Source organism: Parasteatoda tepidariorum, chromosome 4, assembly GCF_043381705.1.
Source record: "Parasteatoda tepidariorum isolate YZ-2023 chromosome 4, CAS_Ptep_4.0, whole genome shotgun sequence".
Classification (NCBI taxonomy): domain Eukaryota; kingdom Metazoa; phylum Arthropoda; class Arachnida; order Araneae; family Theridiidae; genus Parasteatoda; species Parasteatoda tepidariorum.
In genome coordinates, this window is record NC_092207.1 from 64,536,027 (window position 1) to 64,561,621 (window position 25,595).

A 25,595-nucleotide genomic window follows, 5' to 3' on the forward strand; every position below is an offset into this window, starting at 1 on the left:
ATTATACCAAAAGATGTGTCTTGAGAAAGACTTTTGGTTTTTCCCAATAATAGTTTTCTATTTTATATTATTTTATGTTTAGATTATTTGTGCATATGTATGTATATATATATATATATATATATACATATTGGTCCTATTTTATTATTCATGAAACATAGTAAAATTAACATATTTATTTTGATAACATTGAAAACGTTGATTATTAATGTAAGTGAAAAATTCGGTGCTTTCTACATATCAGGGTAATGTTGCAGAGCATCCAACATTTTTTTCAGTCTGATATTTTTTTAAGGCTCTTTACAATCAGCTCATAAGCCTGTGTAGGCAGATTGATGAATGTGCAAAAAGTTATATAGTCAGTCTAAACTCACTTAGGTTTAATGTTATAAGCCTGTGTAGGTAGATTGATGAATGTGCAAAAAGTTATGTAGTCTGTCTAAACTCTCTTAGGTTTAATGTTATAAGCCTATAAGAGTCTTGTATGTTCACTGCAGTAATCAATTATAAGTTACAATCGACGTAAATTAAATCAGGCTAATTGATAAATATGTGATATCTTCTCTAATTAGATTAAAGATAAGTTGGTTTATTGTAATAAGCCAGTAAACTGTCAAACTGATTAAAAAATTCTGGAAACTTTTCCAATTAACCTATCATATTGCAAAATGACATTAGGAAATGGCACATAAACATATTTTCCAATTATCTTAAGTATAAAACAGTCACATCAGCCTATTAAAAGTAAAACTAATTTGTTGTATTCTTACTGCTTTAAAATTCCAGTCAGCATAAAATCTTAAAACTTATTTTCCTTTTCGCTTTGTCTCTTGATGGTAATTTTTTGGGAAATTCAGCAAGACCCTAAAATAAACTTTAAGTATTTTGGTTCATTTTTTTATCCATAAGATGAAAGTGATTTTTAGAGAAAATCTTTAGATTACAAAGTTTACCAGAAATATTAGTGCAGCATTATGGTGTGAAGTTACACGTGTTAGTATGAGCTTTATTATTTTGCTGTAATTTTGTTAATTTTGTTGGTATGAAATTTGTTAAATGCTAAGCATGCATGCAGCAACAGTAAGTAGATAAACTATTTATTGATATATGCACATTCTGGAAGAAAACCATTTATCGATTAAAAATAAACAGATATTTACCATCTGTTTACCACTTTATTAAACCAAAAATTATATTTATTTAGGGCAAATTTTTTAACAGTAAGAAAAGGAAATGTATTTAAAATTCCATAAAAATTTTCGTCTTCTGATAAAGATTAGTTTTCATATATGTAGAAAATATCTTTGAAGAAAAAAAATTTGAATAATAAAATTTAGCTGTTATTTTTGTTGCTCGATTTAAATCTATTTTTAAATTCATCTTATCCTGCATTACGTTAAAAATAGTATTGTGAAAGCTAAGGATATCCAAACATAAGTTTCTATGCGAAAAGTTTCAGAATCATCAAGAGTACTTGACAATTATCATCAACAAGAATATTCTCAAGAATTGTAACTTAGACTTTTTACAGCAATTCGTATGTTTACTTAAGAGTATAATTTAAGTATATAAAATATATGAAAAACATAAGGCATGTAACTATACACCGATAAGAAATGCTTTGTTTCATTTTTTCATGATTATGTCAAAGTAAACAGTCCTTTTTCACGACTAAATATTTTCTGTAAGTATGTATACCCACATATTCAATAGTCAATTTGTCAGGTGCTACTTTGAGTACTTATATTAAAAATAATTATTTTACTATAATATATTTTATTTCATTTTAGATAGACATATAAAACATTATATCATGTATTTTTTAAAACCAATCATGTATAGTTAATATAACACATTTTTTAGTGCGAAAATATATCATTCGGTGAATATTCGCTTACAAATAATATTTTTAATTTGAACCAATGGTTCACTTTTAAGCTTATTATAAAAAAATATTTTTAAACCTACCATGTATAGTTTAAATAAAAAAAAATTTATTGCAAAAATATATCATTCGGTGAATATTCGTTTACAAATAATATTTTTAATTTGGACCAATGATTCACTTTTAAGCTTATTATAAAAAAATATTTTTAAACTTACCATGTATAGTTAAAATTAAAAAAATTTATTGCAAAAATATATCATTCGGTGAATATTCGTTTACAAATAATATTTTTAATTTGAACCAATGGTTCACTTTTAAGCTTATTATAAAAAATATTTTTAAACCAACCATGTATAGTTAAAATAATAACTTTTATTGTAAAAATATATCATTCGGTGAATATTTGTTTACAAATAATATTTTTAGTTTGAACCAATGGTTCACTTTTAAGCTTTTTAGAAAAAATTATTTGGATTAATTAAGATGCTTAATATTTCTTTAATGAAATCTTTGAACTCATTCAAATAAAAAATGAAGAATTTAATTCGAAAACCTTTTTCCTGTTTATAATGTCTTAATTATATTATACTTAATTAAAAGTAATTATAGTTTTGCAATGTCTAAAACATGAAATGAATAAAAAAATTGAATAGTTCAATGATCAAATAATTAAAACACCTGCGTACATTTAAATTTAATGACTTCAACTAATCAACGCTTTTAACTAAATTAGAAAGATCTACATTTGAAATTTATTTGCCACTTATAGCGAATATAGGAAATAAAAGAATAAACTATTTAATTAGCAATTACGAAGAAAACTTTTCTTCTTTTGCCTTTGAAATAGGAACTGCTCCTGTAGATTTATCAGTGTTAATTAGGTGTGAGATTTAGATTATAACAATTCATAGTTATAACCAGAATACCATTAAATAAATAATTGACTTTGAATTATTAAACTTTAAAGAAGACAAACGAATATTTAAATTGCTCATTTACTGAAAAGAATTAGACGAGTTAAGGTAATTAAACTCTAAACTAGTTAAATTTTTTTCCTTAGTCAAATTCCAGATTTTAGTTAATAGGCAAATTTTTAGTATATTAATATTATTAATCTAAACTTAAAATAACAAACTTTAAACAAATTAACTGTTGCAAATAATTTATTTGTCAAAAATATGTATTTAAATCACTATCAATTTATAAAAAACTAATTTTTAAGCATTACCATATGGTTTATTTGTACGCAGTGCGTAATAAATTTTAATAAGTAAGTGAATGAAGAAACTGTAAGAAAATAAGGATCAAATTATAGTATAAAGTACCAGCACTTTGGATGCATAGTCCGTAAAATGCGTTTTTACCTCAAAATATTGTACCACAATTTTTACAAGAATATATATTTAATTAAGTTAATTCAGTAATTTTACAGTGTAAATATTACGGTTTGTCAGATTTTTTGCTCCGTAACATGGTCTGGTAAAAAAGAATTTTATGGTAAAAAATACCGGCACCCTGAGTGCGGTACTTTTTACTGTAATTTTTACAGTGTTGTTCAAGTTATGAAAATAATTTTTTTTACCTCACCAGTATAGGTTGATGATAACTGTATATTAAATTTTTGCAATAACGAATGTTAAGATTTCAAATAAATAGAATTGTCCCCTGTTGGTAATGTTATTAAAAATATAAATCTTTATTACATTATACGTATCATACCCAGATAGCAAATTAAGGTTAATTTTCCCTCAGCAACTCATGTAAACCTAAAAAGGTATTTATGCTGTTTACGCGTAAACCTTCAAACTTTAAAACGAAATCTTTGACAATCTACTCTATTCTACGCAATATTACCATAAGTCAAAACCTGAGAAAACAACCTTCTATATGAAAACCTTAAATTTAGATTGTCTTAGGGTTTTCAAGTGTGGAAACATCCTTAAATAAAGATTGTTGTAAAATGAAAATAACCTTAAATCTAGGTAATTATTAGATTTCTTTTCGCAACTTCTTGTATACTCAGCTAAAATCCACTTAGTCATGAAATTTTAATCGACAATGCAATTTGATCCTAGCACTAGTGTGGTGTCTGCTAAAACGTCATTCTGGACGTGACGTCACTTTTCCATGCTTCTGCGCACTTCTGTTATTATTAGTTTTAATTTATACTCTTTATAAATTTTTGTTCCTTTGAAAAATTCTCTCTCTTTTCCATCCCATTTATGTGTCCATTTTCATAAACACGTATTTTTAGCTGCGTCCATTTTCTTAAACAGTCCATTTGAGCTGTGTCCAGTATAAAAAGTTCATGGACAAGAAATATTTTTCTTACTTTTTAAATCCAATAGGTAATTGCTTGAAAACCTTAAAAGAAGGTTTTCGCGTAGTACAGTTTTGCAGGACATTGGAAAACAATAAAAGATAAGGTATTTTTTCGTTCATTTGCTTTCCCTCGAGTGGGTTTTTTTTTTTTGCATACGATTTTGTTTTAATATTCATTAATATTTTTGTACAAAAGATTTGTATTTGCATTATTTTGTTTCCTTTGTCAAAGTTTTCTTTTTATTTCTGTTTTCCTTATCATAACAACTATGATACAAAGGTTTATCATTCGCTCTTTACTGACAATATTTTTTTAAAAACATTTAAAAATAACTTTTAATCCTTTTAGAATTAAAGGTTTGAAGTTGCATTATTTTTGCTTTATTGAAAAAGGTTTTCAGTGCAAATATTTTCGTGACAACACGAGGTTGCCTCACGGTTATATGCTTTCGGGGATATTGTCTAAGTTAAATGGAAATTCTAGTTAATCTAAAGTTAATTTAGATATTATTCCATCATTGAAATTTTGAAACTTAATTATACGAAAAAATATATATAACTAAATAAAAAAAAATCCGTTACTGATTAAAACATTACCGATTTTAATTTGTCATTGCAATCATTTTATTATGATAGTTCAAACTCAGTGAGAGTCAAAAAGAAAACCTAAGCTCAGAGATATGTTTATAAGTCATTAGTGGCATTTTTCAATGATGTGAGGAACGTTGGTTCTGTGTTTTGATGGTAGATGACTCTTTGAAGTTCATCCCAGAAATATGCAATTACGACTGAGATCTGGGAATTTTGGGGACCAACATATCATAAGAAATTTCTCTTCATCTTCCCTTAATCAATCCCTTTGGAATACAAGCAGTATGTCAGGACACACAATATCGTCAATCGAAGGTTTTAATCGTCGTTAGAATACCACTGAAGCAGAGAACAGTATTTCAAGATGTACTTGTTTAACAATGATGGCTATGCAAGATGTCTCATTGAACATTCAAAGCGTTGAAATGAAGGCTTTACCCACTGCACGTCGACATTAAACTAACGTTTTTGTGGAAAAACTGTGAAACCATGCCTTACCATAATCGAGAGTTCGTTCATCTAAACAGCCGCTCTCTTCTTTGAACGTTCAAAGCGTTGAAATGAAGGCTTTACCCATTGCGCGTCGACATTAAACTAGCGTTTTAATAGAAAACCTGTGAAGCAATGCCTTACCATAATCGAGAGTTGGCCGTTCATTTAAATAGCCGTTCTCTTCTTTGAATGTTCAAAGCGTTGAAATGAAGGCTTTATCCATTACAAGTCGACATTAAACTAGCGTTTCAGTAGAAAACCTGTGAAACCATACCTTACCATAATCGGGAGTTAGCCGTTCATCTAAACAGCCGCTCTTTTCTTTGAATAAAAAGCTCAGTACCTGTAATTGTAACGAACTTCAGTAAAATTAGAGTCGAGCTTTTATTTTTCCTTTTCTCCTTTGAGCTACAACGCCCCCTGTACATGTGTTAGTAACGAACTTTAGAAATTATAGCAGGATTGACCTTTAAACAAATTGGCCAGCCTATTGATATTTCTTAACTCAATTCAGGGACACACATCCCGTTGTATGGTGGTTACAACACAATGTTAAGGATACAGATATCAGATTAGATCACAACCGACACTTAAGAACACCCCCTTTGCAATCCCTCTATATTGGTGATCACGAACATTCTCTCACTCTTCGACAAAGTCAACTTTACACGACTTCGACTCGTTCTGCAGTTTGCCTTGATTTAACTAACAAATCGACAAGTATTAAACAACATGAGCAAGTCAAAGCTTTGAAGATAATTTTTACAACCGAAATGTTAATGTATGGCTGGTGACCACAAATTTTACGAGAAAAAAATTTGCGGGCTCACTTGCATTTTTTATTAATTTTTAATTTTATTTTGGTAATTAACATTTATTTTTGCGGTGAATCACTGGAACTCTTCTGTCGGTTATTGGCTGAAATCTGGCGGGGAATTTTTTTACAACGTACATAATATTTAAACCAGGTACATTTTCGAGGTACAAGATATCACTTTAAATGCTACAATCAATAATTTAACATTTCATTTCATTATTATTAAATTTCACCCAATATTCCAATATAATTATTCCAACACAAAGAAGCAAACTAACGGATTTAATTTTGGGTGTCCTAACATGTTTTTGTGTAGGTGTTTTAAAATTAAAAATTATTTGAGGTTATGATGAACGGTGTAACAACATAAAGGAACTTAATGAATAAATTTCATAAAGCTTAGAAAATACACTTTATTTATTTTTAATTAGCCTCAGTAAACTTAAAACATATCGCAGATGGTTTGAAAATTAATTATCTTTGGCAAAAAAAATATTAAGAAGTTTCTAATAAAAGTTATGATAATTTAGAAAAACCATTTCAAGGAAATTAAATTTCACTTCTAACATTATTCAAATATATAAAAACAAATAAATACATAAACGCTAGCAGTTTTAAAATTTCTTTATAAGTCATTTTCTATTTTATGTATTCATGATTATTATAATTAATTGGAAAAAAAATTTGAAATAAAATTAATTTCGATTTCAAAATAAAAGTGTTTTTGTTATGAAAGTTATAACTTAAGAAATCTGCTTGCGATATCATTTAAACTTAATCCTTTTACTTTTTTAAATGTAGTTTAAATTTCATTTTTTAACTCATAAAATTAAAAGTAAATAAAAACAAAACAACCATAGATTATTTGGCAACCATTACAGTAGGGTGCTGTCCTTCCGCCAAATGCTCTGAAACATACAGGTAGTGGGTTCAATATTTTGTTCTGTATGTTTTTCTAATTTTTGCGTTATCTGTTCCGCAATTTGGCTAAAGACAAGCAACTATTCGCAGTAAGTTCACGAGCCTGTATATATATCTAAACTAAATTTATTTACTTGCTGTTACACATCCATGGTTACACTTTGATTCAAACCCGCTACCTCCATTTTAAATCACTTTTGGCGGAAAGACGAGACTGCTGTAAGAAAATAAGTAAAAATAACAATACTATTCCAACTATTTACTTATTTATTTATTGTTACACATATATATGCAGGTTTGTGTGCTCATTAGAAAGAACTATTTACAATAAGCCCTAGAATCAAATTGAAGAACAGATTGCTCAAACTATAGGTAAACTTTACATAGATACATCGATTGTAATGTGGAGGATGTATCTATCTATGTTCAAATCCCACCGTGATCCAGGAAACCTGGTTTGCTCTGTCTTTATCTGTCTTGTGCTATCTGTATTTCGATTGGGTAGGGGTTAATAATCCGAGCTTTGTAATAAGCATACAATCCAGCTTATGTGTGTAACAATAAATAAATAAATAGAACTAAATCGATGCTTCCAGAGTAATGAGGACCGCACACCCTTGGTTCCTTCGCAGACTGATAAACGAGGCCATCTACTGGTTTAATGAGTATATAAGTCTGCATATGCATCTGTAGTAATAAATAAATATAAATATTTTAATATTTCTAAGGTTGTGGTAGGAAACGATTTTGCTACCTCTACGCTTTCATTTTAGGGTGTTAGGGCAGTACTCATATGCAACAGTAAAGCTACTGATTTATTACCTTGTCAAGGGATTTGCGCAGATATAAATGCACATTTTACATGGTTTTGAAGGTTTGCAGATGTTAACTTATAGCTTACATAGGGGAAAAACGATTCACCTGAGAGAAACAAAGATGACAATTTCAAATATGACAATGACAAATGTTTACGAAATAAAATAAAGGTTATCAAACTGAACATTTTTGCGCCATCTCAAACTATGTTAGAACTGTTAAAATTACCGACTGCCAAATTTAAAAACCATATTTATTTTTAATTTTACCAAAACGTCATTACCTAAATTTCTCTAGAAAATTACCGCGCTTTTTGTTGTCCCCATAGAGCCAAAAACCCGGTACATTTTACCATATTCTGGGAGTTCTGACCATACTTTTTTCTCAGTGTATTCATTTGAAATCATTAAATAATTGATAAAAAAAAGAATTTTTGAAATATTAAATGTTTATGAAGAAGAAAGGTTAAGAACAGTTAACAAAAGATGCATGTTCTTTCAAAATTCGAATCAAAAGCGAAAAAAACATAGTCGATACTCACAATAGCAAGAGATCTATTATTTATCCATTTATCAAAAATTAAGGTATGAACAATGAAAAGGGTTAGTTAAATTTAAAGCAAAAAATAAAACTTAATGAATAAATTAATTTAAAGCCAACACATTACAGTAAGCTTTTACCTTCGAAGGTAAAAACCTTCTAACCTTCAAAGGTAATTTAAAGTCACTATATATAATTAATTAAAATTTATGACGCAGTTGGAATTTATTTATGATCTACGATTGTCATTACAGTTATTTTTCTAAGAAAATTCTGTAAACTCTGAGAAATTGAAAAAATGATTATTCGTGGATTAAGTATAAATTTAGTTGAAATTTAAAAAATATGTAATTACTAACATGGTCTATACATTTGAAAGAAACATATACTTAAAAGTCCTCATGTTACGATAAACTTGGCTTCAACTGCCATTGAAAACAATAAAATCTCATTAATTTATATTTATTATGCTACTTTTTGGAATAAAAATTTGCAATATAATTGTTTCCCGAGAGAAAAATTTAATGACTACGTAGCTCGTGAAAAGGAAAAGGGATTAAATATAAACTAAGAAGGTAAATGAAATTTAAACGTATTAATATAGATTACTAGAATGGTTATTCATTTAACCAGCAGTTTTCTAAAAGTTTCTTCGGCAATATGATTTTTTTAAGTTACAAAGGCGTTTACGTTGTTGTTATATAAATGAAACAGTTTAAATGTCATTCTGTTTTTCTTTTTTTACTAACATTCGAACAATATTATGTAATAAATAACTCTGTAGAAGTTATATTTGCGTTAAAAAAAAAATTACCACTTTAATCCTCTGCGAGAAAAATTGTAAAACGTTATTAAAAAGAGCAGGATGTACTCAGATATATATTTGTACTGTCCAATTAGATCATCGTTACGATTGAAATACGAACGCTCCTTCAAAACAGAAGTTTTTGAGCAATCATGGAAGAAGAAGCAATGGTGTAATTCATTTCAATGGACGTTAAACTAATATGCTGTATTAGCTAAACTCATTTCGAGTGGTTTACTTAACGGTAAATCATAATCAATCAAGTGAGACAGATTTAATGACGAAATATTAGTTGTTATGTACTTGCTTTAGTGCAATGTATTTAGATGGACATTAGATTTGTTTTAGTTTTCAATTTTTAGTTTTTCTGTAAAAGATGAAGTAGTTGAAAGAGAGAATTAGGAAAATATTGAGTGCCAAAGCTGTTTGACAATTAGTGCTTAGAACTGAACAGTTTTAATTGAATAACTTTGCATTTTCAATTAATTGCTCATCAGAAAGTTAGCTTCAGTAGTTCAATTTTATGAAATATTTTTATGGTACATAAGATTTGAAACTATAAACTCTTTCTCTATCTGGCACTTTTTAAAATTGTTTTTTATTTTTTATTATAAGAATCTTTATGTAATACTAAATTTTTTTTTCATTCCGTAACTTGAAAAACGCTTTTTCGCATTTTAAAACTCTTATGTCCAAAAAAATATTGAACTACGTAGTATTGATCTGTCATGTTCCTACGAGAACGACCATATTTGACATTCCGACGGTAATGAATTATATTTGGATAGTGCAATATTTATGGAAACTTACCGTCAAAAATCTAAATTCAGCTAATTCTAGATTTTGATAGTAAAAACTAGATTTTACCTAGCTGAAAAGATTGCTGCAAAACAACGAACAACCATAAAATTTATTCTGAAAATGTAACAAATTTGCATCCTTTTTTCGTATTTAATCCCAGAAAAATTTTACAAAAATTCTAGAAGCATTTTTAATCACTAAATTTTTCATTTGCGGCTGTGAAAAATTTTATAAACATTTCAGAAATGCGTTAGTTATTTTAGATGCCATAACATAAATAATACGATCTGCATCTTAGGTTGAAAACTAATCTATTCGAAAGCAGAAATTTAACAAGACGAAATGACGAACCGCAATTAAATAAATTTTATTCCTTTCAAACTTCAGTTCATAATCCACTAAACAATTTCTCACTAATTCATTAATTAATTCATTCATTAACTTACTAATACATTAATTAATTGAATTATTCATTAATTAATTAACTTATTCCTTAATTTATTCGCTAATTAATTCTCTCAATTTTTAAGTAATTCGATAATTTATTAATTGATTCACTTAATAGTCTAAGGCGGCACGCCTTTTTTTCTTTGGTAATGGAACCGAAATTTTTAAAAAAATTTTTGTTTTTTGAAAACGTTTGGCCGAAAACTTCACAGTTCTTTAAGAGCTTACATTTTCAATAAGATAAAATATTTCTGTTAAAACCTTACAAAAATATATCAAGCATTGCACGAATTGTGCATTTTCGTAATAAAGGCTGAACCATGATACTTTCTTAAGAAGATTAAAAGTGTTTATTAAACATGATTTGAGCATTTGCAGTGTAGGCATAATCTGATAAAAAAAAATTTCAAGCAAATTTTGCGTACATAGAAACTGAGCTATGCTTACAAAATAAATTTATAAGACATCGTGCATTGTTAAAATAGCAAAAGTTTAAATATTTTAAAACTAATTTATTTTCACAAGTACATTTGTTCATCAAAGCTAGCTGCTTTTCTTCGCTTGATAATTAAATTTATTTGCAAAGCAATTAACAAAATTTATTTTCGAAACAAATATTCCATTTTTAATTAGTTTCGCAATCTAGTAGAAAAACAAAATGCGTCTTCATTTTTTTGAAGTATTTTTCACCTCAATCATGAAAAATAATTATTTTTACCTCCATTCAAATTCTTTAAATTATGTTATAAAGAATGGAGTTCTTTCTGATTTCGAAAAAAGAGAATTTTGACGTTCCTCTAATTTCATTCAATATAAAAACATATATTTGTTTTTCAGCTTAATACAATACGTATTAATATTTAACAAGTATTTAATCAGCATGACAATAAACTTTAAGTAATAATTTCCATTGTAATTCAAACAATCGGTATTTAAAACAAAACGAATAATATTTGAAAACATCGTTCATTTTTCTTTACTCATATAATTAAAACGTTTGTTTTAATATTAACTTTTAAATATTAACTTAACACTTTAAATCGTGTAATAAAAAGCTTCTTAATAAAGAGTATAAATTATTTCTTTATGTAAACTACCAATCGAACAGTTTCACCCTCTGTTAAAAACTATACACTGTTCACAAAGAAAAAAATTCCTGAAAAAATAGCCGTGCTGTATGGTAATGACATTTCTGGTAAAAAAATTAAATAAATAAATAAATAAATACTAAGACGAATTTTGGTTTTAATTCTCCAGCTCACGAAGAAAGCAAAACAGAGAAAGATACATTTCCATATGAAATATAAGGAAGGGGTGTAACTGGTTTCTTAAGAAAAGAAAATAGCATTCATGTGAATGAAACAAGACTCAAGAGCATCGAGAGTAGCTGACTGAAAATATTTCGGTGTTATCGAACACTGTCAACATTTTCATTCTAAAATTATGGTAAACTAACCTGCAGTAGTCTATCCATTCAATTAGCTGTAGAGTTTCAGGTAAAGAACATTTTTACTTTTACGGTTTTAAAACAATTTACAGCTAGTATGGTTAGAAAACCATAAATACAAAACTAAATGTTTTTTTTAGCCATTTACGACTTGCATAGTTTCAAAAACTTTAAAAAGAGATTTAACTGGACATTGGAACAAGGCTTTCGCTAGGTAATTAGCACTGGAGTTAGACTGTATTTGAATTGTGTTTTATCAAATAAACTGTGAAATGTGATTTAATTAGTTTATCTGGTAGTTTTAGCTATCGTAAGAGATGTGAAATACTAGACTTTTTTGTTTTAAACAGCTTTATGGTGATGCCCTCTATGTGTGAATGAGAATATCGTATTCTAATAGTCCCGGATCATAAATTGGGGCGAGCAAGACGTCATGTCATTTAACATAAGAAGACAAAATCTTCATGTCTTAAAGGGAATAGCACTGCGTCAACACTGGATTCAAACCACCGTTCTGTCGATTATAATATTAACAGTTTAACCCTCTGGGCTATAATATGTACCCAGCTGCAAGGCTTCATTAGATATGCCTAGTTGCTACTGTTTTAAGTAGCAAGAATGTGTGTGAGCCAATGTATGATTTATCAAACTGTTAATGACAAACACATTTGTCATTCCGAATCCGGCTTGCACCGACAACAGTGCTGACATGAAATATCCTCAGTGGTAGACGGATCATGGGTTAGAGTCCCCTTGCCGTCAGGCCAACCGTGGGAGATTCTCGTGGTCTTCCTCTCCATGTAACGCGAATGCAGGTTAGTTCATCAAAAAGTCCTCCACGAAGGCAAATATCTCCCAATACTTCATCCAGGAGTTTCCTTGTCTTCTGGATTGGGTTTAAAATTACAAAAATACGGAGTTGAACATTAGTAGTCATAAACTCAGAACTTGGGTCGGCTGTTCAATGACGGTTATGAAATAAAATAAAAGCACATTTGTCAGGCTTACTTAATTTATGAACACGTCTCGTTTGTTCACTGAAACCAAAGTTGCATTGACAAGAAATGTTGTAAATGCCTCAGCGAATATTCAATTACTCTGTAAAAATTACCATATTAAAATACGTTAAAAGATACCAGCACTCTGAATGCCAGTACTTTTTACAATAGACTGCTACAGAACAAAATATCTCATGTACGGTAATTTTTACAGTAATATTTACTGAAGCACTGTAATTATATAAATCAACATTACTGTTAAGATGCAATCTAAAATTTTATGGTGAAATTGGATTTTACAGTTGCTCTTCTCAGAGTGCCAGTACTTTTTAACCTAATTTTACCAGAAATTTTTCACAGTGTATTTTAAAACTTCTTTCAATATTCATATTGCTTACTACAGTTATGACTAAAATGAATGTTTAAATTTATTAATTATCAGTGAATGTTTACACATTTATAAAGGTAGTTGCTTTGTTTGTGGAGTTCCTAGATGAAATATGACATGAGAGCCATGCAAGATTTCGATACGCATTTATTAACAGCAAACTGCTGCGATAATAATCAAATTTAGGATGCACGTAAATTTTGACGTAATTTATTTTTCCATATTTGCAATCAATTGCAATTTTTACTTTTTGCGAACGCATTTTAACATTATCTAAGTATTTAACGAAAATTCAATAAGGAACTCAAACCATTTTTATCAATTGCTAATAGTTAAGTTTTTTTAAACGTAAGAAATTTATAAAATGTTTCTTTAAACTTTGCGTTTAAAAAATATCAAAAAATCATTCATTCAAGTTTCATTGTAGCCGACCGGGTTAGGGAACAGCCCCTGAATTAGAAAGGTTCTGGGTTCGAATCCCGGGCAAGGCATGGATGTTCTTTCATTCTCTGTACTATCTGTCCTTACTGTGGGAGCAACGTTGGCCCACCTAATATGGTGTCCCTGAAAGAGTGGCCCTTCAAATGCCTGTATGCTGCCCGGGTTGGTCATTCTAAAAGGTGGGCATTGGAGGAAAAAAAAATTTTGTTCAACGACATTTTGATCTTTAAAAAAGGTAATGCTAATATTTTTAATATTAGGTAAATATTGTTGTTGTTGTTTCTCATCCCCACTGGTCTAGCGGAGCTAGACCAGGCCCATGAGTCCATTCACTCTCAGGAAATCAAAAAACAAGACCGGGTCGCGCAGAAAATCCTCCCTTTCAACATCCACACAGCTAAGGAGATGGGCCTGGTTGGCTGCACTGGAGAAACATTTGTTGCAGGTGGGATAGATCCTTCGCTGTTGTTCATACCTCATGCACTTTGTGTGACCACTGATGAATCTAGTGAACGCGGTCTGATCGCCTCTATTACCTTTGAGAGTCAAAGCACGATCTGGCTTATCCCCAGAGTACCAGATATGTACTAGGGGAGTATTCCAGACTAGCTGGACGCCTTGCTTTCTAATGGAGTGAATTTCCGAGGATGTGAGTGCCAAACTTTCCGGCAGAGGTTCATTTGTGCCAAGTTTAGCCAGCGAGTCAGCGATCTCATTCCCGTACAGACCAACGTGGGACGGAATCCACTGCAAATAAATATCCCGCTTCACGGAAAGTTTACTGAGAAGTTGTAAGATTGCCGTTCCAGCCCTATCTCCCACTCTGGGCCATGCACTCAAATATTGGATAGAGCTTCTACTATCCGTTAGGATCCAGATAGGGTCCAGCAGCGAATCCTCTTTAATTGTGTGCAGTCCTGCCTCAATAGCAAGAAGCTCCGATCGGAAAACAGAACAAGAATCCGGGTTTCTCATTTTAATATTAATATCACCATCAGGTCTCTTGATGTAGACTCCACTTCCAGTACGACTCCGGTTGTCCCTGCTACCGTCTGTATAAACGCAGAGGCCCTCCTCTGAGATGTTGTTAATTATTTCTAGAGCCAGTTGTTTTAGCAATTCAGGAACGTCTGAATTTTTATTTGTGCTTAATGCCAAATCCGGACTGAAGTGTACTCTTGGAAGCCCACGTGAGGGGTCAAGGCAAGTCTTAAGGGAATGTTGTTCGACATCCTGGTGGACTGTATTTTGGGAAATTGCACGTGAAAAAGGGCTATCTCTTCTTAGTCTCTGATTATTGGTCCAAAGTAGGAGGTAGTCAGCTGTTCTGTGCTGGACCCCATAACTAAGTAGTTCACTAAAATATTTCACTAGACAATTCTCTCTTCTCATATTTAATGGCAGAAGGTAAATATTATAAATCAAAAATTACTTTGCATTTTAAAATTTTTAAAATAAACTACTACTTTTAAACATAAAAAAAACAATATATTACATTAAAATGAAAACAAATAATTAAATTGAATGTCTTTCAAAATAAATAATATATTAAAGTTGACTTAATTAAATATACTATTGTTAGATGTTTAAAATAAAATTCTATCGAAAATGTTTTTAATGTAACTATAAAGTCTCAATCTATTGCTTTAATTTAATTTTTATTAATATTTCTATAAATATTATTAAATTTAATATTATTTACTAAGTTTGTAAGTTATATTTAATAAATAAAATATTTTGAGTGCTCACATTTGAAAAAAAAAAATTACGCAAGCTAAAAAAAAAAAAAAGTTCTGAATAGCTCGTACGAAGAAGCATTTAACTGTTTCATTACTATATAATACGGGTGTTTTGTTGGAAAATTCAAATTAAAAGTAATAAAAATCAGTGCTTATCTTAAGATATTTCTCTTGTCTAGTTTAAAAATAATTCATTAAATGTTATGTTACTAATGTTCATTTCTTAGAAATGGGAACTAAGTATTAACTAATTTGATAATAGAAATATTAAATATCAACAAGTAAATCAAATATTATATTTAGAGCTCTTTCACTAATAAGTTATAGGAACTACGTATTAACTAATCCGATAATAGAAACATTAAATATCAATGGGAAGATAACAGGCATTCTACCAACTACTAACTACTTCGAATAACAGGCATTCTACCAAATCATTCAAATAATGCAATTTCGTGAAGACATTTAGACATTTTCTTATTAACTTTTCGAGAAAATCTTTTAACCAGAATAAACAAAATACCATTTCTTTCAATTATAACAAATAAAATAAATCATTTATAAGCATTCATGGAGATGGTATTTCGATGTTTCTCATGACTGAAAGTGATTACTTTCGAGAAAATCGACAAAATGAAGCAAAAAACACTTATGCAAGTATAAAAATTGTATAAGAACTTTTTGATTTTTATTCGAATGATATGTTTTCTTTCTAAATTAGAATGTTTATTTGAAGTAGAAAAAATTCTTGCTTTTATTTCTAAACATGATAATCTAGAACATCGTTTTTTTTTCTCTATTTTTTATGTTGCCTTTTTTATTAAAATATTTAATTTTGTGATATATTAAAAAATAAAAATACAGTTTAGTAAATACTTCAAATGTTGGTTCTCCTGCTTCTCCTGCTCCGATGGAAGTTCTCCTGCTTTCGCTAGCATTGCTTTGGGGGTTTTGCACTAATATGATAAACGCTTTACCTCACTTTAGATTAATATCTGGATTTGGAGTTTCAAGAGCAGAGAATAAGTTTTAAAGTTAAAAGTTCAGAGGATAAAAGTCAGAGTCAAAAGTTCAAAGTATAAACTTCTGAAAAAAAAGTATAGATATTTATTATAAAAAGCACAGACAGTGAAATAAATTATTATTAAAGCCGAGAAAAAAGCATTCGAATAATTTATTTGAATTTTATTATTTTAATTCCCAGTTATATGCTAAATACTTTACCTCACTTTACAAAAATATTTAGATTTAGACTTAAAAACACAGAGAATAAGATTTAGTGTTGAAAGTATGGAGAGTGAAATAAATGTTTATTAAGGACGAGAAATAAGCACTCAAATAATTTATTTGAATTCTATAATTGTAATTTGCACTAATGTTTAGTTTTAGAGTTAAAAACAGGAAAACAAGATTTAGCGATAAAGTTAAAGTATTATTGTAATGCTAATTCTCGAAGAATAAAAGGATTGGTTNAGTTTTTTTTTAACGTTTCATTTAAACGTTCATAACGTTTATTATTTCATTCAGAAATGTATAGCGATTTGTTTATGAAATTGTATTTTTATATATCACTGACTTATGAAGTCTGTGTTTTTATAATTATTTAAAAATTTGTTTTCAATTGTCTAAATGCATGCACCATACGACAGTCTAAAAAAATATGTATTTCTTACTAGATAGTGCTTTAGAAAAGTTATAAGGCAACATTTATAAGGATTTATAAGGAGTAACCATCTAAAAGGATTTATAAAAAGCGAATTTTTTAAATTACTAGATTGAAAAGTATAAATTACCTTCGTTACAGATTTTTTTATGTTTTCTAACAGCTTTTTATTCTGAATATTGGACTGGAACCTAATATCGATTTTTAATAACAGTTAGAAGTAACTTATTGGATAGTCAGTCACGTGCAACATTGAACGAATATCTTAAAGATGAGCTTCTGTCGCGAAGTTTTTTTCTTAAAAATATTATTTCTTATTAATTTTGCTGCTTGCATGATAGAAAATACTTACGGATTAAAAGCATATTAAATAGTTTCCAAAAAAACAGTTGGTCACCATTTTGCGGGAGCTTAATTTTTTTGTGAAAGAAAACACATAAATTGAATACACATAAACTGCAGTAAAAATTCTTTATTGACATGAGATGGCCCTAGTAAAATCTTGAACTTTGAAAGACGTACGTAAATAATTTCATTTAGTTAAATAATACAATAAAATTAGTTAAAACATTCACATTTATAAAAAAAAACCTCTAATTTAAGTGAGAAAAATTAGAACTTTGCAACAGCAGAAACCCTTTAAGATATTCACTCAAATCTGTCAAATGTTGCCCATTAACTACCAGAAAGAACAACTTTTGGAAGCTATTAAAATTCCACATGAAAAAAAAATTCTCAGCACACCCTACAAATAAAATTTAACGACTTTTAAACTATCACTTTTAAAATGCAGCACCAGACAAAAAGAATGAAAGAAAAAGAAGATTTTATTAAAACAACTGTTGATATATTTTAAACGTAAAATTAAAATGTATTTTATTCATGTTTTAAGTAAATACTTTTCAATACATATGCTAAATGTTAATACTATTATGTATTAAAAAATCAGTGATAAACCATTATAACTTCCTTTTTCTAAAACAAATGTAAATAAATTTTCCTATGATATATTTAAGGAACCTAAACTGGTCTGCATTTTGTGCTTAATTAGTTTTTTTTTTTTAATTTCAGACTGAAAGCTGAGTGATGGTGGTTCGATTGGTTCTCCTGCGCACATATTACTTCATTTGTTGCTTACTCATTGCATCTGGCAACGTGATTCCGCCATCAAACACCAAAACTTCTGGTAAATTTTCTTCTATGATGTAATAAATGGCATTTTTTAAATAACAAAATTTCAACTCTGCGATTTTTTGTTTAAAAATAGTAAAAACAATGACAAACATCTAATATAGGAAACTAATTTAATTTTCAAATTTAAGAATGAAGAGATTGTGATTCCATTGTAAAGAGATTGTAACAACTGGAAACGTTAAGCTAGAAAAGATTTATAAGGCAGCCAAAATATGGTTGGAAATTGGACTAATCCAGATTCTTTTGTGCATCGTTTTTGATAACTGTAAAAAATTTTAGTGTAACTTAACACCAAATACTGTGGCAACTACTTTACACCAAAACCCGTTCTGTGTAACACTGCAGATAATTCCTTGATGTTAGATGTAGTGAAACACCAGGAAGGTTACTTTTCGCATCTTTTAGTATAATTAAATGCCTTCATTTTCGGTGCTCAGAATACCAAACGTTTTAATAACAGTAAGCTATAATACACGTAAGAATCAGCAAAGTCATTTTCATGATCCAATTTAAAGTGAGAATTATTAATTTAGAACGCGTATGTACACTTATTCTTAAAATCAAATTAGTTTGTAAATCAAAACTTCCCACTGCACAGAAATAGAGGCAAATTTAAATTAGACTTATCTGAATAGGAGTGGGTAGACAATGTATATTTTAATATTATTTAAAACAATTAACGGACATTTATAAATTAGAAAATAATTATCCTTATCATGAAATTAAAATCATACATAATTATTTTTTATTGACTAACTTTTGTTTTAGCAGTAGATATAAACGTAAACGACCTTAACAAATTCACTTCATCTTGTACTAGATAGTAAATAATCCACTGAAGATATTCTAAGTATGCCAAAATTGGAACTTATGGAAACAAACCAAAAAAACTCATGAATGGTGTGAATACGCGTGAGTTTGCAGTGAGCTTTTTCATTATAAGTGTTTAAAATTTAATTATAACCTTTAAACGGGATATGAATGCTCGATTTGATGTTATCTTATAAAGTGTTCCTTATCATACTAATTGTTCACCAACAAATTCGAAGAAATATTAAGCCATACTGCTTGAACGTTGATTAAATAATAATGAATTACATTATTTTCCTTCCGTCATTTATTTCTGAGAATTTTTCTGTAAAACACTAAAAAGCTTTCTCCAACATGTACTGGATAGCACACCACAGATATCCATATGTTAGGCAATTGCCACAACAGATAAAGTTAATTTTGTTTCAAAAAGACGATTTCCACAACTGTCCCTTTCATATCTCACACTGTAAGAGATAACTTCTCAAAATTGAAACAGCATGTACTCATTTTTGATCTAAATGCGTGATCACAAAAGTGATATGAAGGGAGGATTGTGAGAGAGATATGTTCTTTGTCTTCCGACAGGATTCGAAAAAAGTTTTCTCCAAAATTGTAGTAGGATGCTCTAACCACCATAGTTGTACACCCTAGTCCATGGGGTAACTTAGAAGGCTTATATAATGGTCGCCTCAACGTCACATCACGCTATACATTCCATTCTCTTAAAAGTTTTTAAGATACAGCGAAATAAGCAAATAGTGAAATTAAGAGTGCCGATTTCCTGATTAAGCTACTTGGATCATGTTTTACAAATTGAAAACCTTTGCCCCATTGAAATTAGAAATTAGCACGTCATGATGTGTCATTGTGGCGGTAACTATATAAAGCTTTCTAACTCACTCTAGACTGGAATGTGTCACTATAGTAGTTAGAGCTTTTTATTACAAATCGAATTTTGATTCGAATCATGCCGGCAGCCAGTGAATAGGAATTGAACTCAGCTCAACATATATATATCCATAATCGAACTCCTAAGTGTACCGCAGTTTTGATTCAAAAAATTTGAAAGTAATATCTTTACCTAATAGTAAAGGGGTAAACCCTTTGCATCATGCATTTTTTCATAAAAAAAAAATTTATAACACTTTGTGTCATGAAGACCACAAGGTTTTTTTTTCTTATTTTTATTCATTTCAAATAGAATGAGCCATATACGTTTATAGCGAAGATTACAGAACACCCTGTTATCAAAACAATGTTTATCTTTTTAACATTAAATTTAATTAATTCTTTTTTTGTTTCAGACCAAAAGAGCAATAACAACGCTACTAAAGACTCAATAGAAAATACAACTACAGAAGTGAAGGAAGCTCAAAGTGTGAATTTAAAGACAGTTTCACGTAGTAGAAGAAGTAATCTAAATTCTAACTTCAATGAACAGTTTAATATTAATGCAGGAGAAAATGCAGCTTTTAATTCTGCTTTTCGATATAACGATCAAATTATGCGAAAGTTGTTAAAGACTCATTCCCCAAACCCTGCCAGATCACATTTTTTCTTTAATCTCATAACGCCTTTAGATCGCAGAGCAACGCGGTACAACAGTTGGGATGACCACTCGGTGATGCACTTTGGTAAAAGGTCAGTGTCCGAGAAAGAGAGTGATGAAAGTTTAACAGACGAAAAGTCGTTATATGAACCTGATCCTAACATTTCCAAAGAAGACGAGGATTCAAAAGATATAGAAGAACTGGGAAACATAAAAAGAGGTACAGATTCTTGGATGGACCATAATGTAATGCACTTCGGAAAGCGTGATGATGAAGTTCTAAATGGAGAAGTTAGTCCTTTTGCAGAAACGCTTGATGAAGAGAAAAAATCAGAAGACGCTTGGCATAATATGATGAACTTCGGAAAAAAATCCGAAAATCCGTGGAATGATCACAATACAATGCACTTTGGAAAAAAAGATGATCCCTGGCATAGTATGATGAGCTTTGGAAAGAAATCAGAAAATCCCTGGAATGATCACAATACGATGCACTTTGGAAAGAGAGAAGATCCATGGCATAGTATGATGAGCTTTGGAAAGAAATCAGAAAATCCTTGGAATGATCACAATACGATGCACTTTGGCAAGAGAGAAGATCCCTGGCACAGTATGATGAGCTTTGGAAAGAAATCAGAAAATCCCTGGAATGATCACAATACGATGCACTTTGGAAAGAGAGAAGATCCATGGCATAGTATGATGAGCTTCGGAAAGAAATCAGAAAACCCTTGGAATGATCACAATACGTTGCACTTTGGAAAAAAAGAAGATCCTTGGCACAATATGATGAGCTTCGGAAAGAAATCGGAAAATCCATGGAATGATCATAATACAATGCATTTCGGCAAGCGAGATGATGAGTTTCAACACAATATGATGAGTTTCGGGAAAAAATCCGAAAATCCGTGGAATGATCATAATACAATGCATTTTGGGAAAAAAGATGATCCTTGGCACAGTATGATGAGCTTTGGAAAGAAATCGGAAAATCCCTGGAATGATCACAATACGATGCACTTTGGAAAGAGAGAAGATCCATGGCACAATATGATGAGCTTTGGGAAGAAATCGGAAAATCCATGGAATGATTATAATACAATGCATTTCGGCAAGCGAGATGATGAGTTTCAACACAATATGATGAGTTTCGGGAAAAAATCCGAAAATCCGTGGAATGATCACAATACAATGCATTTCGGTAAAAAAGATGACCCATGGCATAGTATGATGAGTTTTGGCAAAAAATCAGAAAATCCTTGGAATGACCACAACACAATGCATTTTGGAAAGAGAGACGATCCGTGGCATAGTATGATGAGTTTTGGAAAGAGATCGGAAGCTTTTTGGAATGATCATAACACAATGCATTTTGGCAAACGGGAAGATCCTTGGCACAGTATGATGAGTTTCGGAAAGAAATCTCTTACTGATCAAAAAGGAAATATTATCAGCAGAGAAACCATATTGACGACTGAGAATAACACTGATGATCACTCTGAAACTGACACCGATGAAATAAACAATTCAGCACCTATCAGTGAAATGAAATCAATGAACAAACGATCGATTCACCCCTTAGAAAGTGATATAAAACAACTAAAGACAACAAAAATGCAATACGAAACTCCAACGAATGTCAAATATTTAGTAATTGATGATAAATCGAGTAAAAAAGACGAGCAGAATAATTCAGAGTTTAAAGCGCATGACCAATTAAAATCTGAAGACCAGCAAAATTTTGAAAAAAAATCCAAACTTTGGGAATCACACAAAGCGATTAATTTCGGAAAAATAGATCCTCCGTTTGACGCACATAACATGTACATAACACCAAGTCTAAAAAATAGATTAAAACAAAAACCCAAAAATTCATTTGGAAGAAATGGTAATTTCAAATTAACACCAAATACCCAAAACAAAGGAATGAACCTGGTAGGTACTGAAAAGAAATTACTTCTGAAAAAAAGGTCTGTGGAGGAAATCATGCCTGCCGAAAAAAACTTTGATAACGAAGACGAAACAGGTCTTCAACAATCAGGGTCACTAAATTCCCGAGAAGAATTTCCTGAACCATTTCTTCAGTTTGGTAAAAGATCACCTGATGATAATGATGCTACTGATGATAAAAAGTTTGTACCTTGGGATATATTATATCTAACTGCTCTTGAACAAAAAAGAGACCCTTGGGAATCACATAATACACTACACTTTGGAAAAAGATTCGATCCTTGGGATTTGCATAACACTATGCATTTTGGAAAGAAGTCGGATCCCTGGAATTATCATAATACAATGCATTTTGGGAAAAAGAAAGATCCATGGGAAAACCATAATACAATGCATTTTGGAAAGAGATCTGATCCATGGCAATCACATAATACGATGCATTTTGGTAAAAGATCTGATCCATGGCAATTGCATAACACAATGCACTTTGGTAAAAAATCTGATCCTTGGGACGCACACAATACAATGCATTTTGGAAAAAGATTTGATCCGTGGCAGTCACACAATACCATGCATTTTGGCAAAAAGTCAGACCCATGGCAATCTCACAACACCATGCATTTTGGAAAAAAGTCAGATCCCTGGGAAAATCATAATACTCTGCACTTTGGAAAAAGAGATTCGGATGAATTTCCAGATTATGCCGATTACACAAACAATCCTGAATTTGAACTTGACTTGAACGATCCAACTTCTATTCTAAATCCCATTGTTCTCAGTGACAAAAATTCTTTAACATCGTTAGAAAATGAATCCAACATGATAGCGAAGTTGTTGCGGTCCAGAATGAATGAAGATTTTCCTGAAGATCCGACTGCAGAAGATTTACTTTTTAAGTTGCTTGAAAATGCTGACAAATTATCAAAAAGTGATTTGCCTGGTGTTGCCACAGAACAGAAGCAAGAACAAATGTCCGGAACAGAATCAGATCGAAACGGACCAAGATTAGTAGAAATCGAAAATGTTCCAAACCGACTAAAGAGCGATCAGCCTGTAGGCCGAAGTCCCGACAAACGATACCTGATTCCATTTCAAGGTCCAAAATCAATTGTGTATCCGCATGCTTGGCTGGTGTCTCAAATCAGAAGGTCCGTTCCATCTAGTAGACAATTCGATCTGAGAGTGGCAGAGAAAAAGGAAGACCCTATAAATTCTTATATGCATTTTGGTAGACGTTAGTTTTTCTTGAAGAAGACAATTTTATTTTTTTCAATTAATTACATAAAATTTAAACTGATACCAGTTAAAGAAAATAAGTGGCAATAAATAAAGAGCCATATTAAAAACCCGAACCAAAATAAATTATGAAATAGTACTTAATTAAGAGCTGACATATCAATAAAGAACAAAGGCAAATTTTTTTTCCATTTATTTATTTCTGTGATGATGAATTTTAATGACACGAAAAGAATTGTAAATGTTACTTTCCATATGTTCATCAATTATATTTTATGAATAATTATAGGGATAAATATATTTCTTGGCATAGATAATCCCATTGTACAAACCAAAATAACTTACAGTTCTCAAATACACTTTATTGTGTTTCAAAATAATAAAATCATATTATTAGAACAAATCTGTATGAATAATCTTTACCTCATTTAATAAATCTAACGAGAGGTGTTTTGAAATTCAGTCTTATAATTGCAGCATATTTTTATTTAAGCATTTCCTTGAACAAAATTAAAATATAATAAAACAGCAATCAACACAACGGTCTTGTCTATAAAATATAGATAATACATTATTTCTATGAGAATTTAATGTGAGTGATTTTATTTTGTGTGGTTATGCTAAGTTTAAAAAAAAATCTAGTCTAATATAAACTAAGAAAATAGAATACTAGACTGCAGATTAAGGAATTGTGAGGAATTGTGTTATGAGGATTAAAGACTAAAACTGAGAAACACTGAATGATCCAAAGAAAAAATCGAAAATCTCTTTTTTGTTGTAATTGTTGTGAAAAGACATCTTAAGATATTTTAAATTATTCGGGACAAAATTTTTGAAAAATAAATATTTTTCACAACATTATTGCAATTTATATTGTATATTAATTTAAATAAACATATTTAATGGAGAAAATTTTAATATACAGGAAATTTTTTGTTTAAAGAGTATTTTTTAGATAATTTTAATGAAAATAACTCATTAACGGAAAACACTCTACACAAAAAACTATTGTACATGCAGCTATCAAACTTTTTGAGCCGTTTCGTATAACCCTCTGAAGTGTTATGAACCTCAACTTAAATGATAGCATGAAATTAAAAAAATTTATGGAGTGTTAAGCATATTTTTCCATTTTTTTTCACATTTTCTTCACATTATCTACTGCAAAATATCTCATAAAACAAAAAATAATACAGTTATCTGAATTCTGGAGGTCTGTTACATAACCACCAATACAAGAAACAATCTCTGAAAGTTTGAAGACAAATTTATTATAATTAGTTGAGTTATCTTGTTTTCCGTAGACAAAAAACAGCAAAATTGTCATTTTGAGAAAAACACAATTAAAGTTTATAATTACATTTTTTCTAAAAACTATGAATGTTTGTCAGTAGGAAGTTATTATATTTTATAGGGGGCACATTCCTTCACACATTTTCTTAGTTTTATTTAACGTAGCGATATTTTAACGTATTATTTAGCGATATTTTAAAGTATTTAGTGAATAACATCAAAAGTCTACTACTTATAAAGCATTTAACACAGGAACAATTTTTTATTAAACAACCATCTTACTGTATTTTCACACTTTAATATATATGTCTAAATATAGTTTTTATTAATAATTAGAAGTAAAAAATATTTTTTATAATATTTATAATAGCTCAAATCTAGAATTTTCTTCTAAATGCAATTTGTTATCATAGCAAACCGGACAACATAATGAAGCTAATATCA

At 29.9% G+C, this 25,595-nt stretch overlaps 1 protein-coding gene across 1 annotated transcript in view; it reads left to right on the forward strand.

The window, feature by feature from the left end:
• LOC110282216 (uncharacterized) overlaps positions 1-24,038 on the forward strand; it is a 174,704-nt gene extending 150,666 nt beyond the window's left edge. The window contains exons 2-3 of the mRNA XM_043042717.2: positions 18,188-18,302; positions 20,428-24,038. Of these exons, the coding sequence (XP_042898651.1) occupies positions 18,203-18,302; positions 20,428-23,861 (3,534 nt within the window). The 5' untranslated portion in view covers positions 18,188-18,202 and the 3' untranslated portion in view covers positions 23,862-24,038. The remainder of the gene's footprint in view (positions 1-18,187; positions 18,303-20,427) is intronic.
• The last annotated feature ends 1,557 nt before the right edge of the window (positions 24,039-25,595 follow it).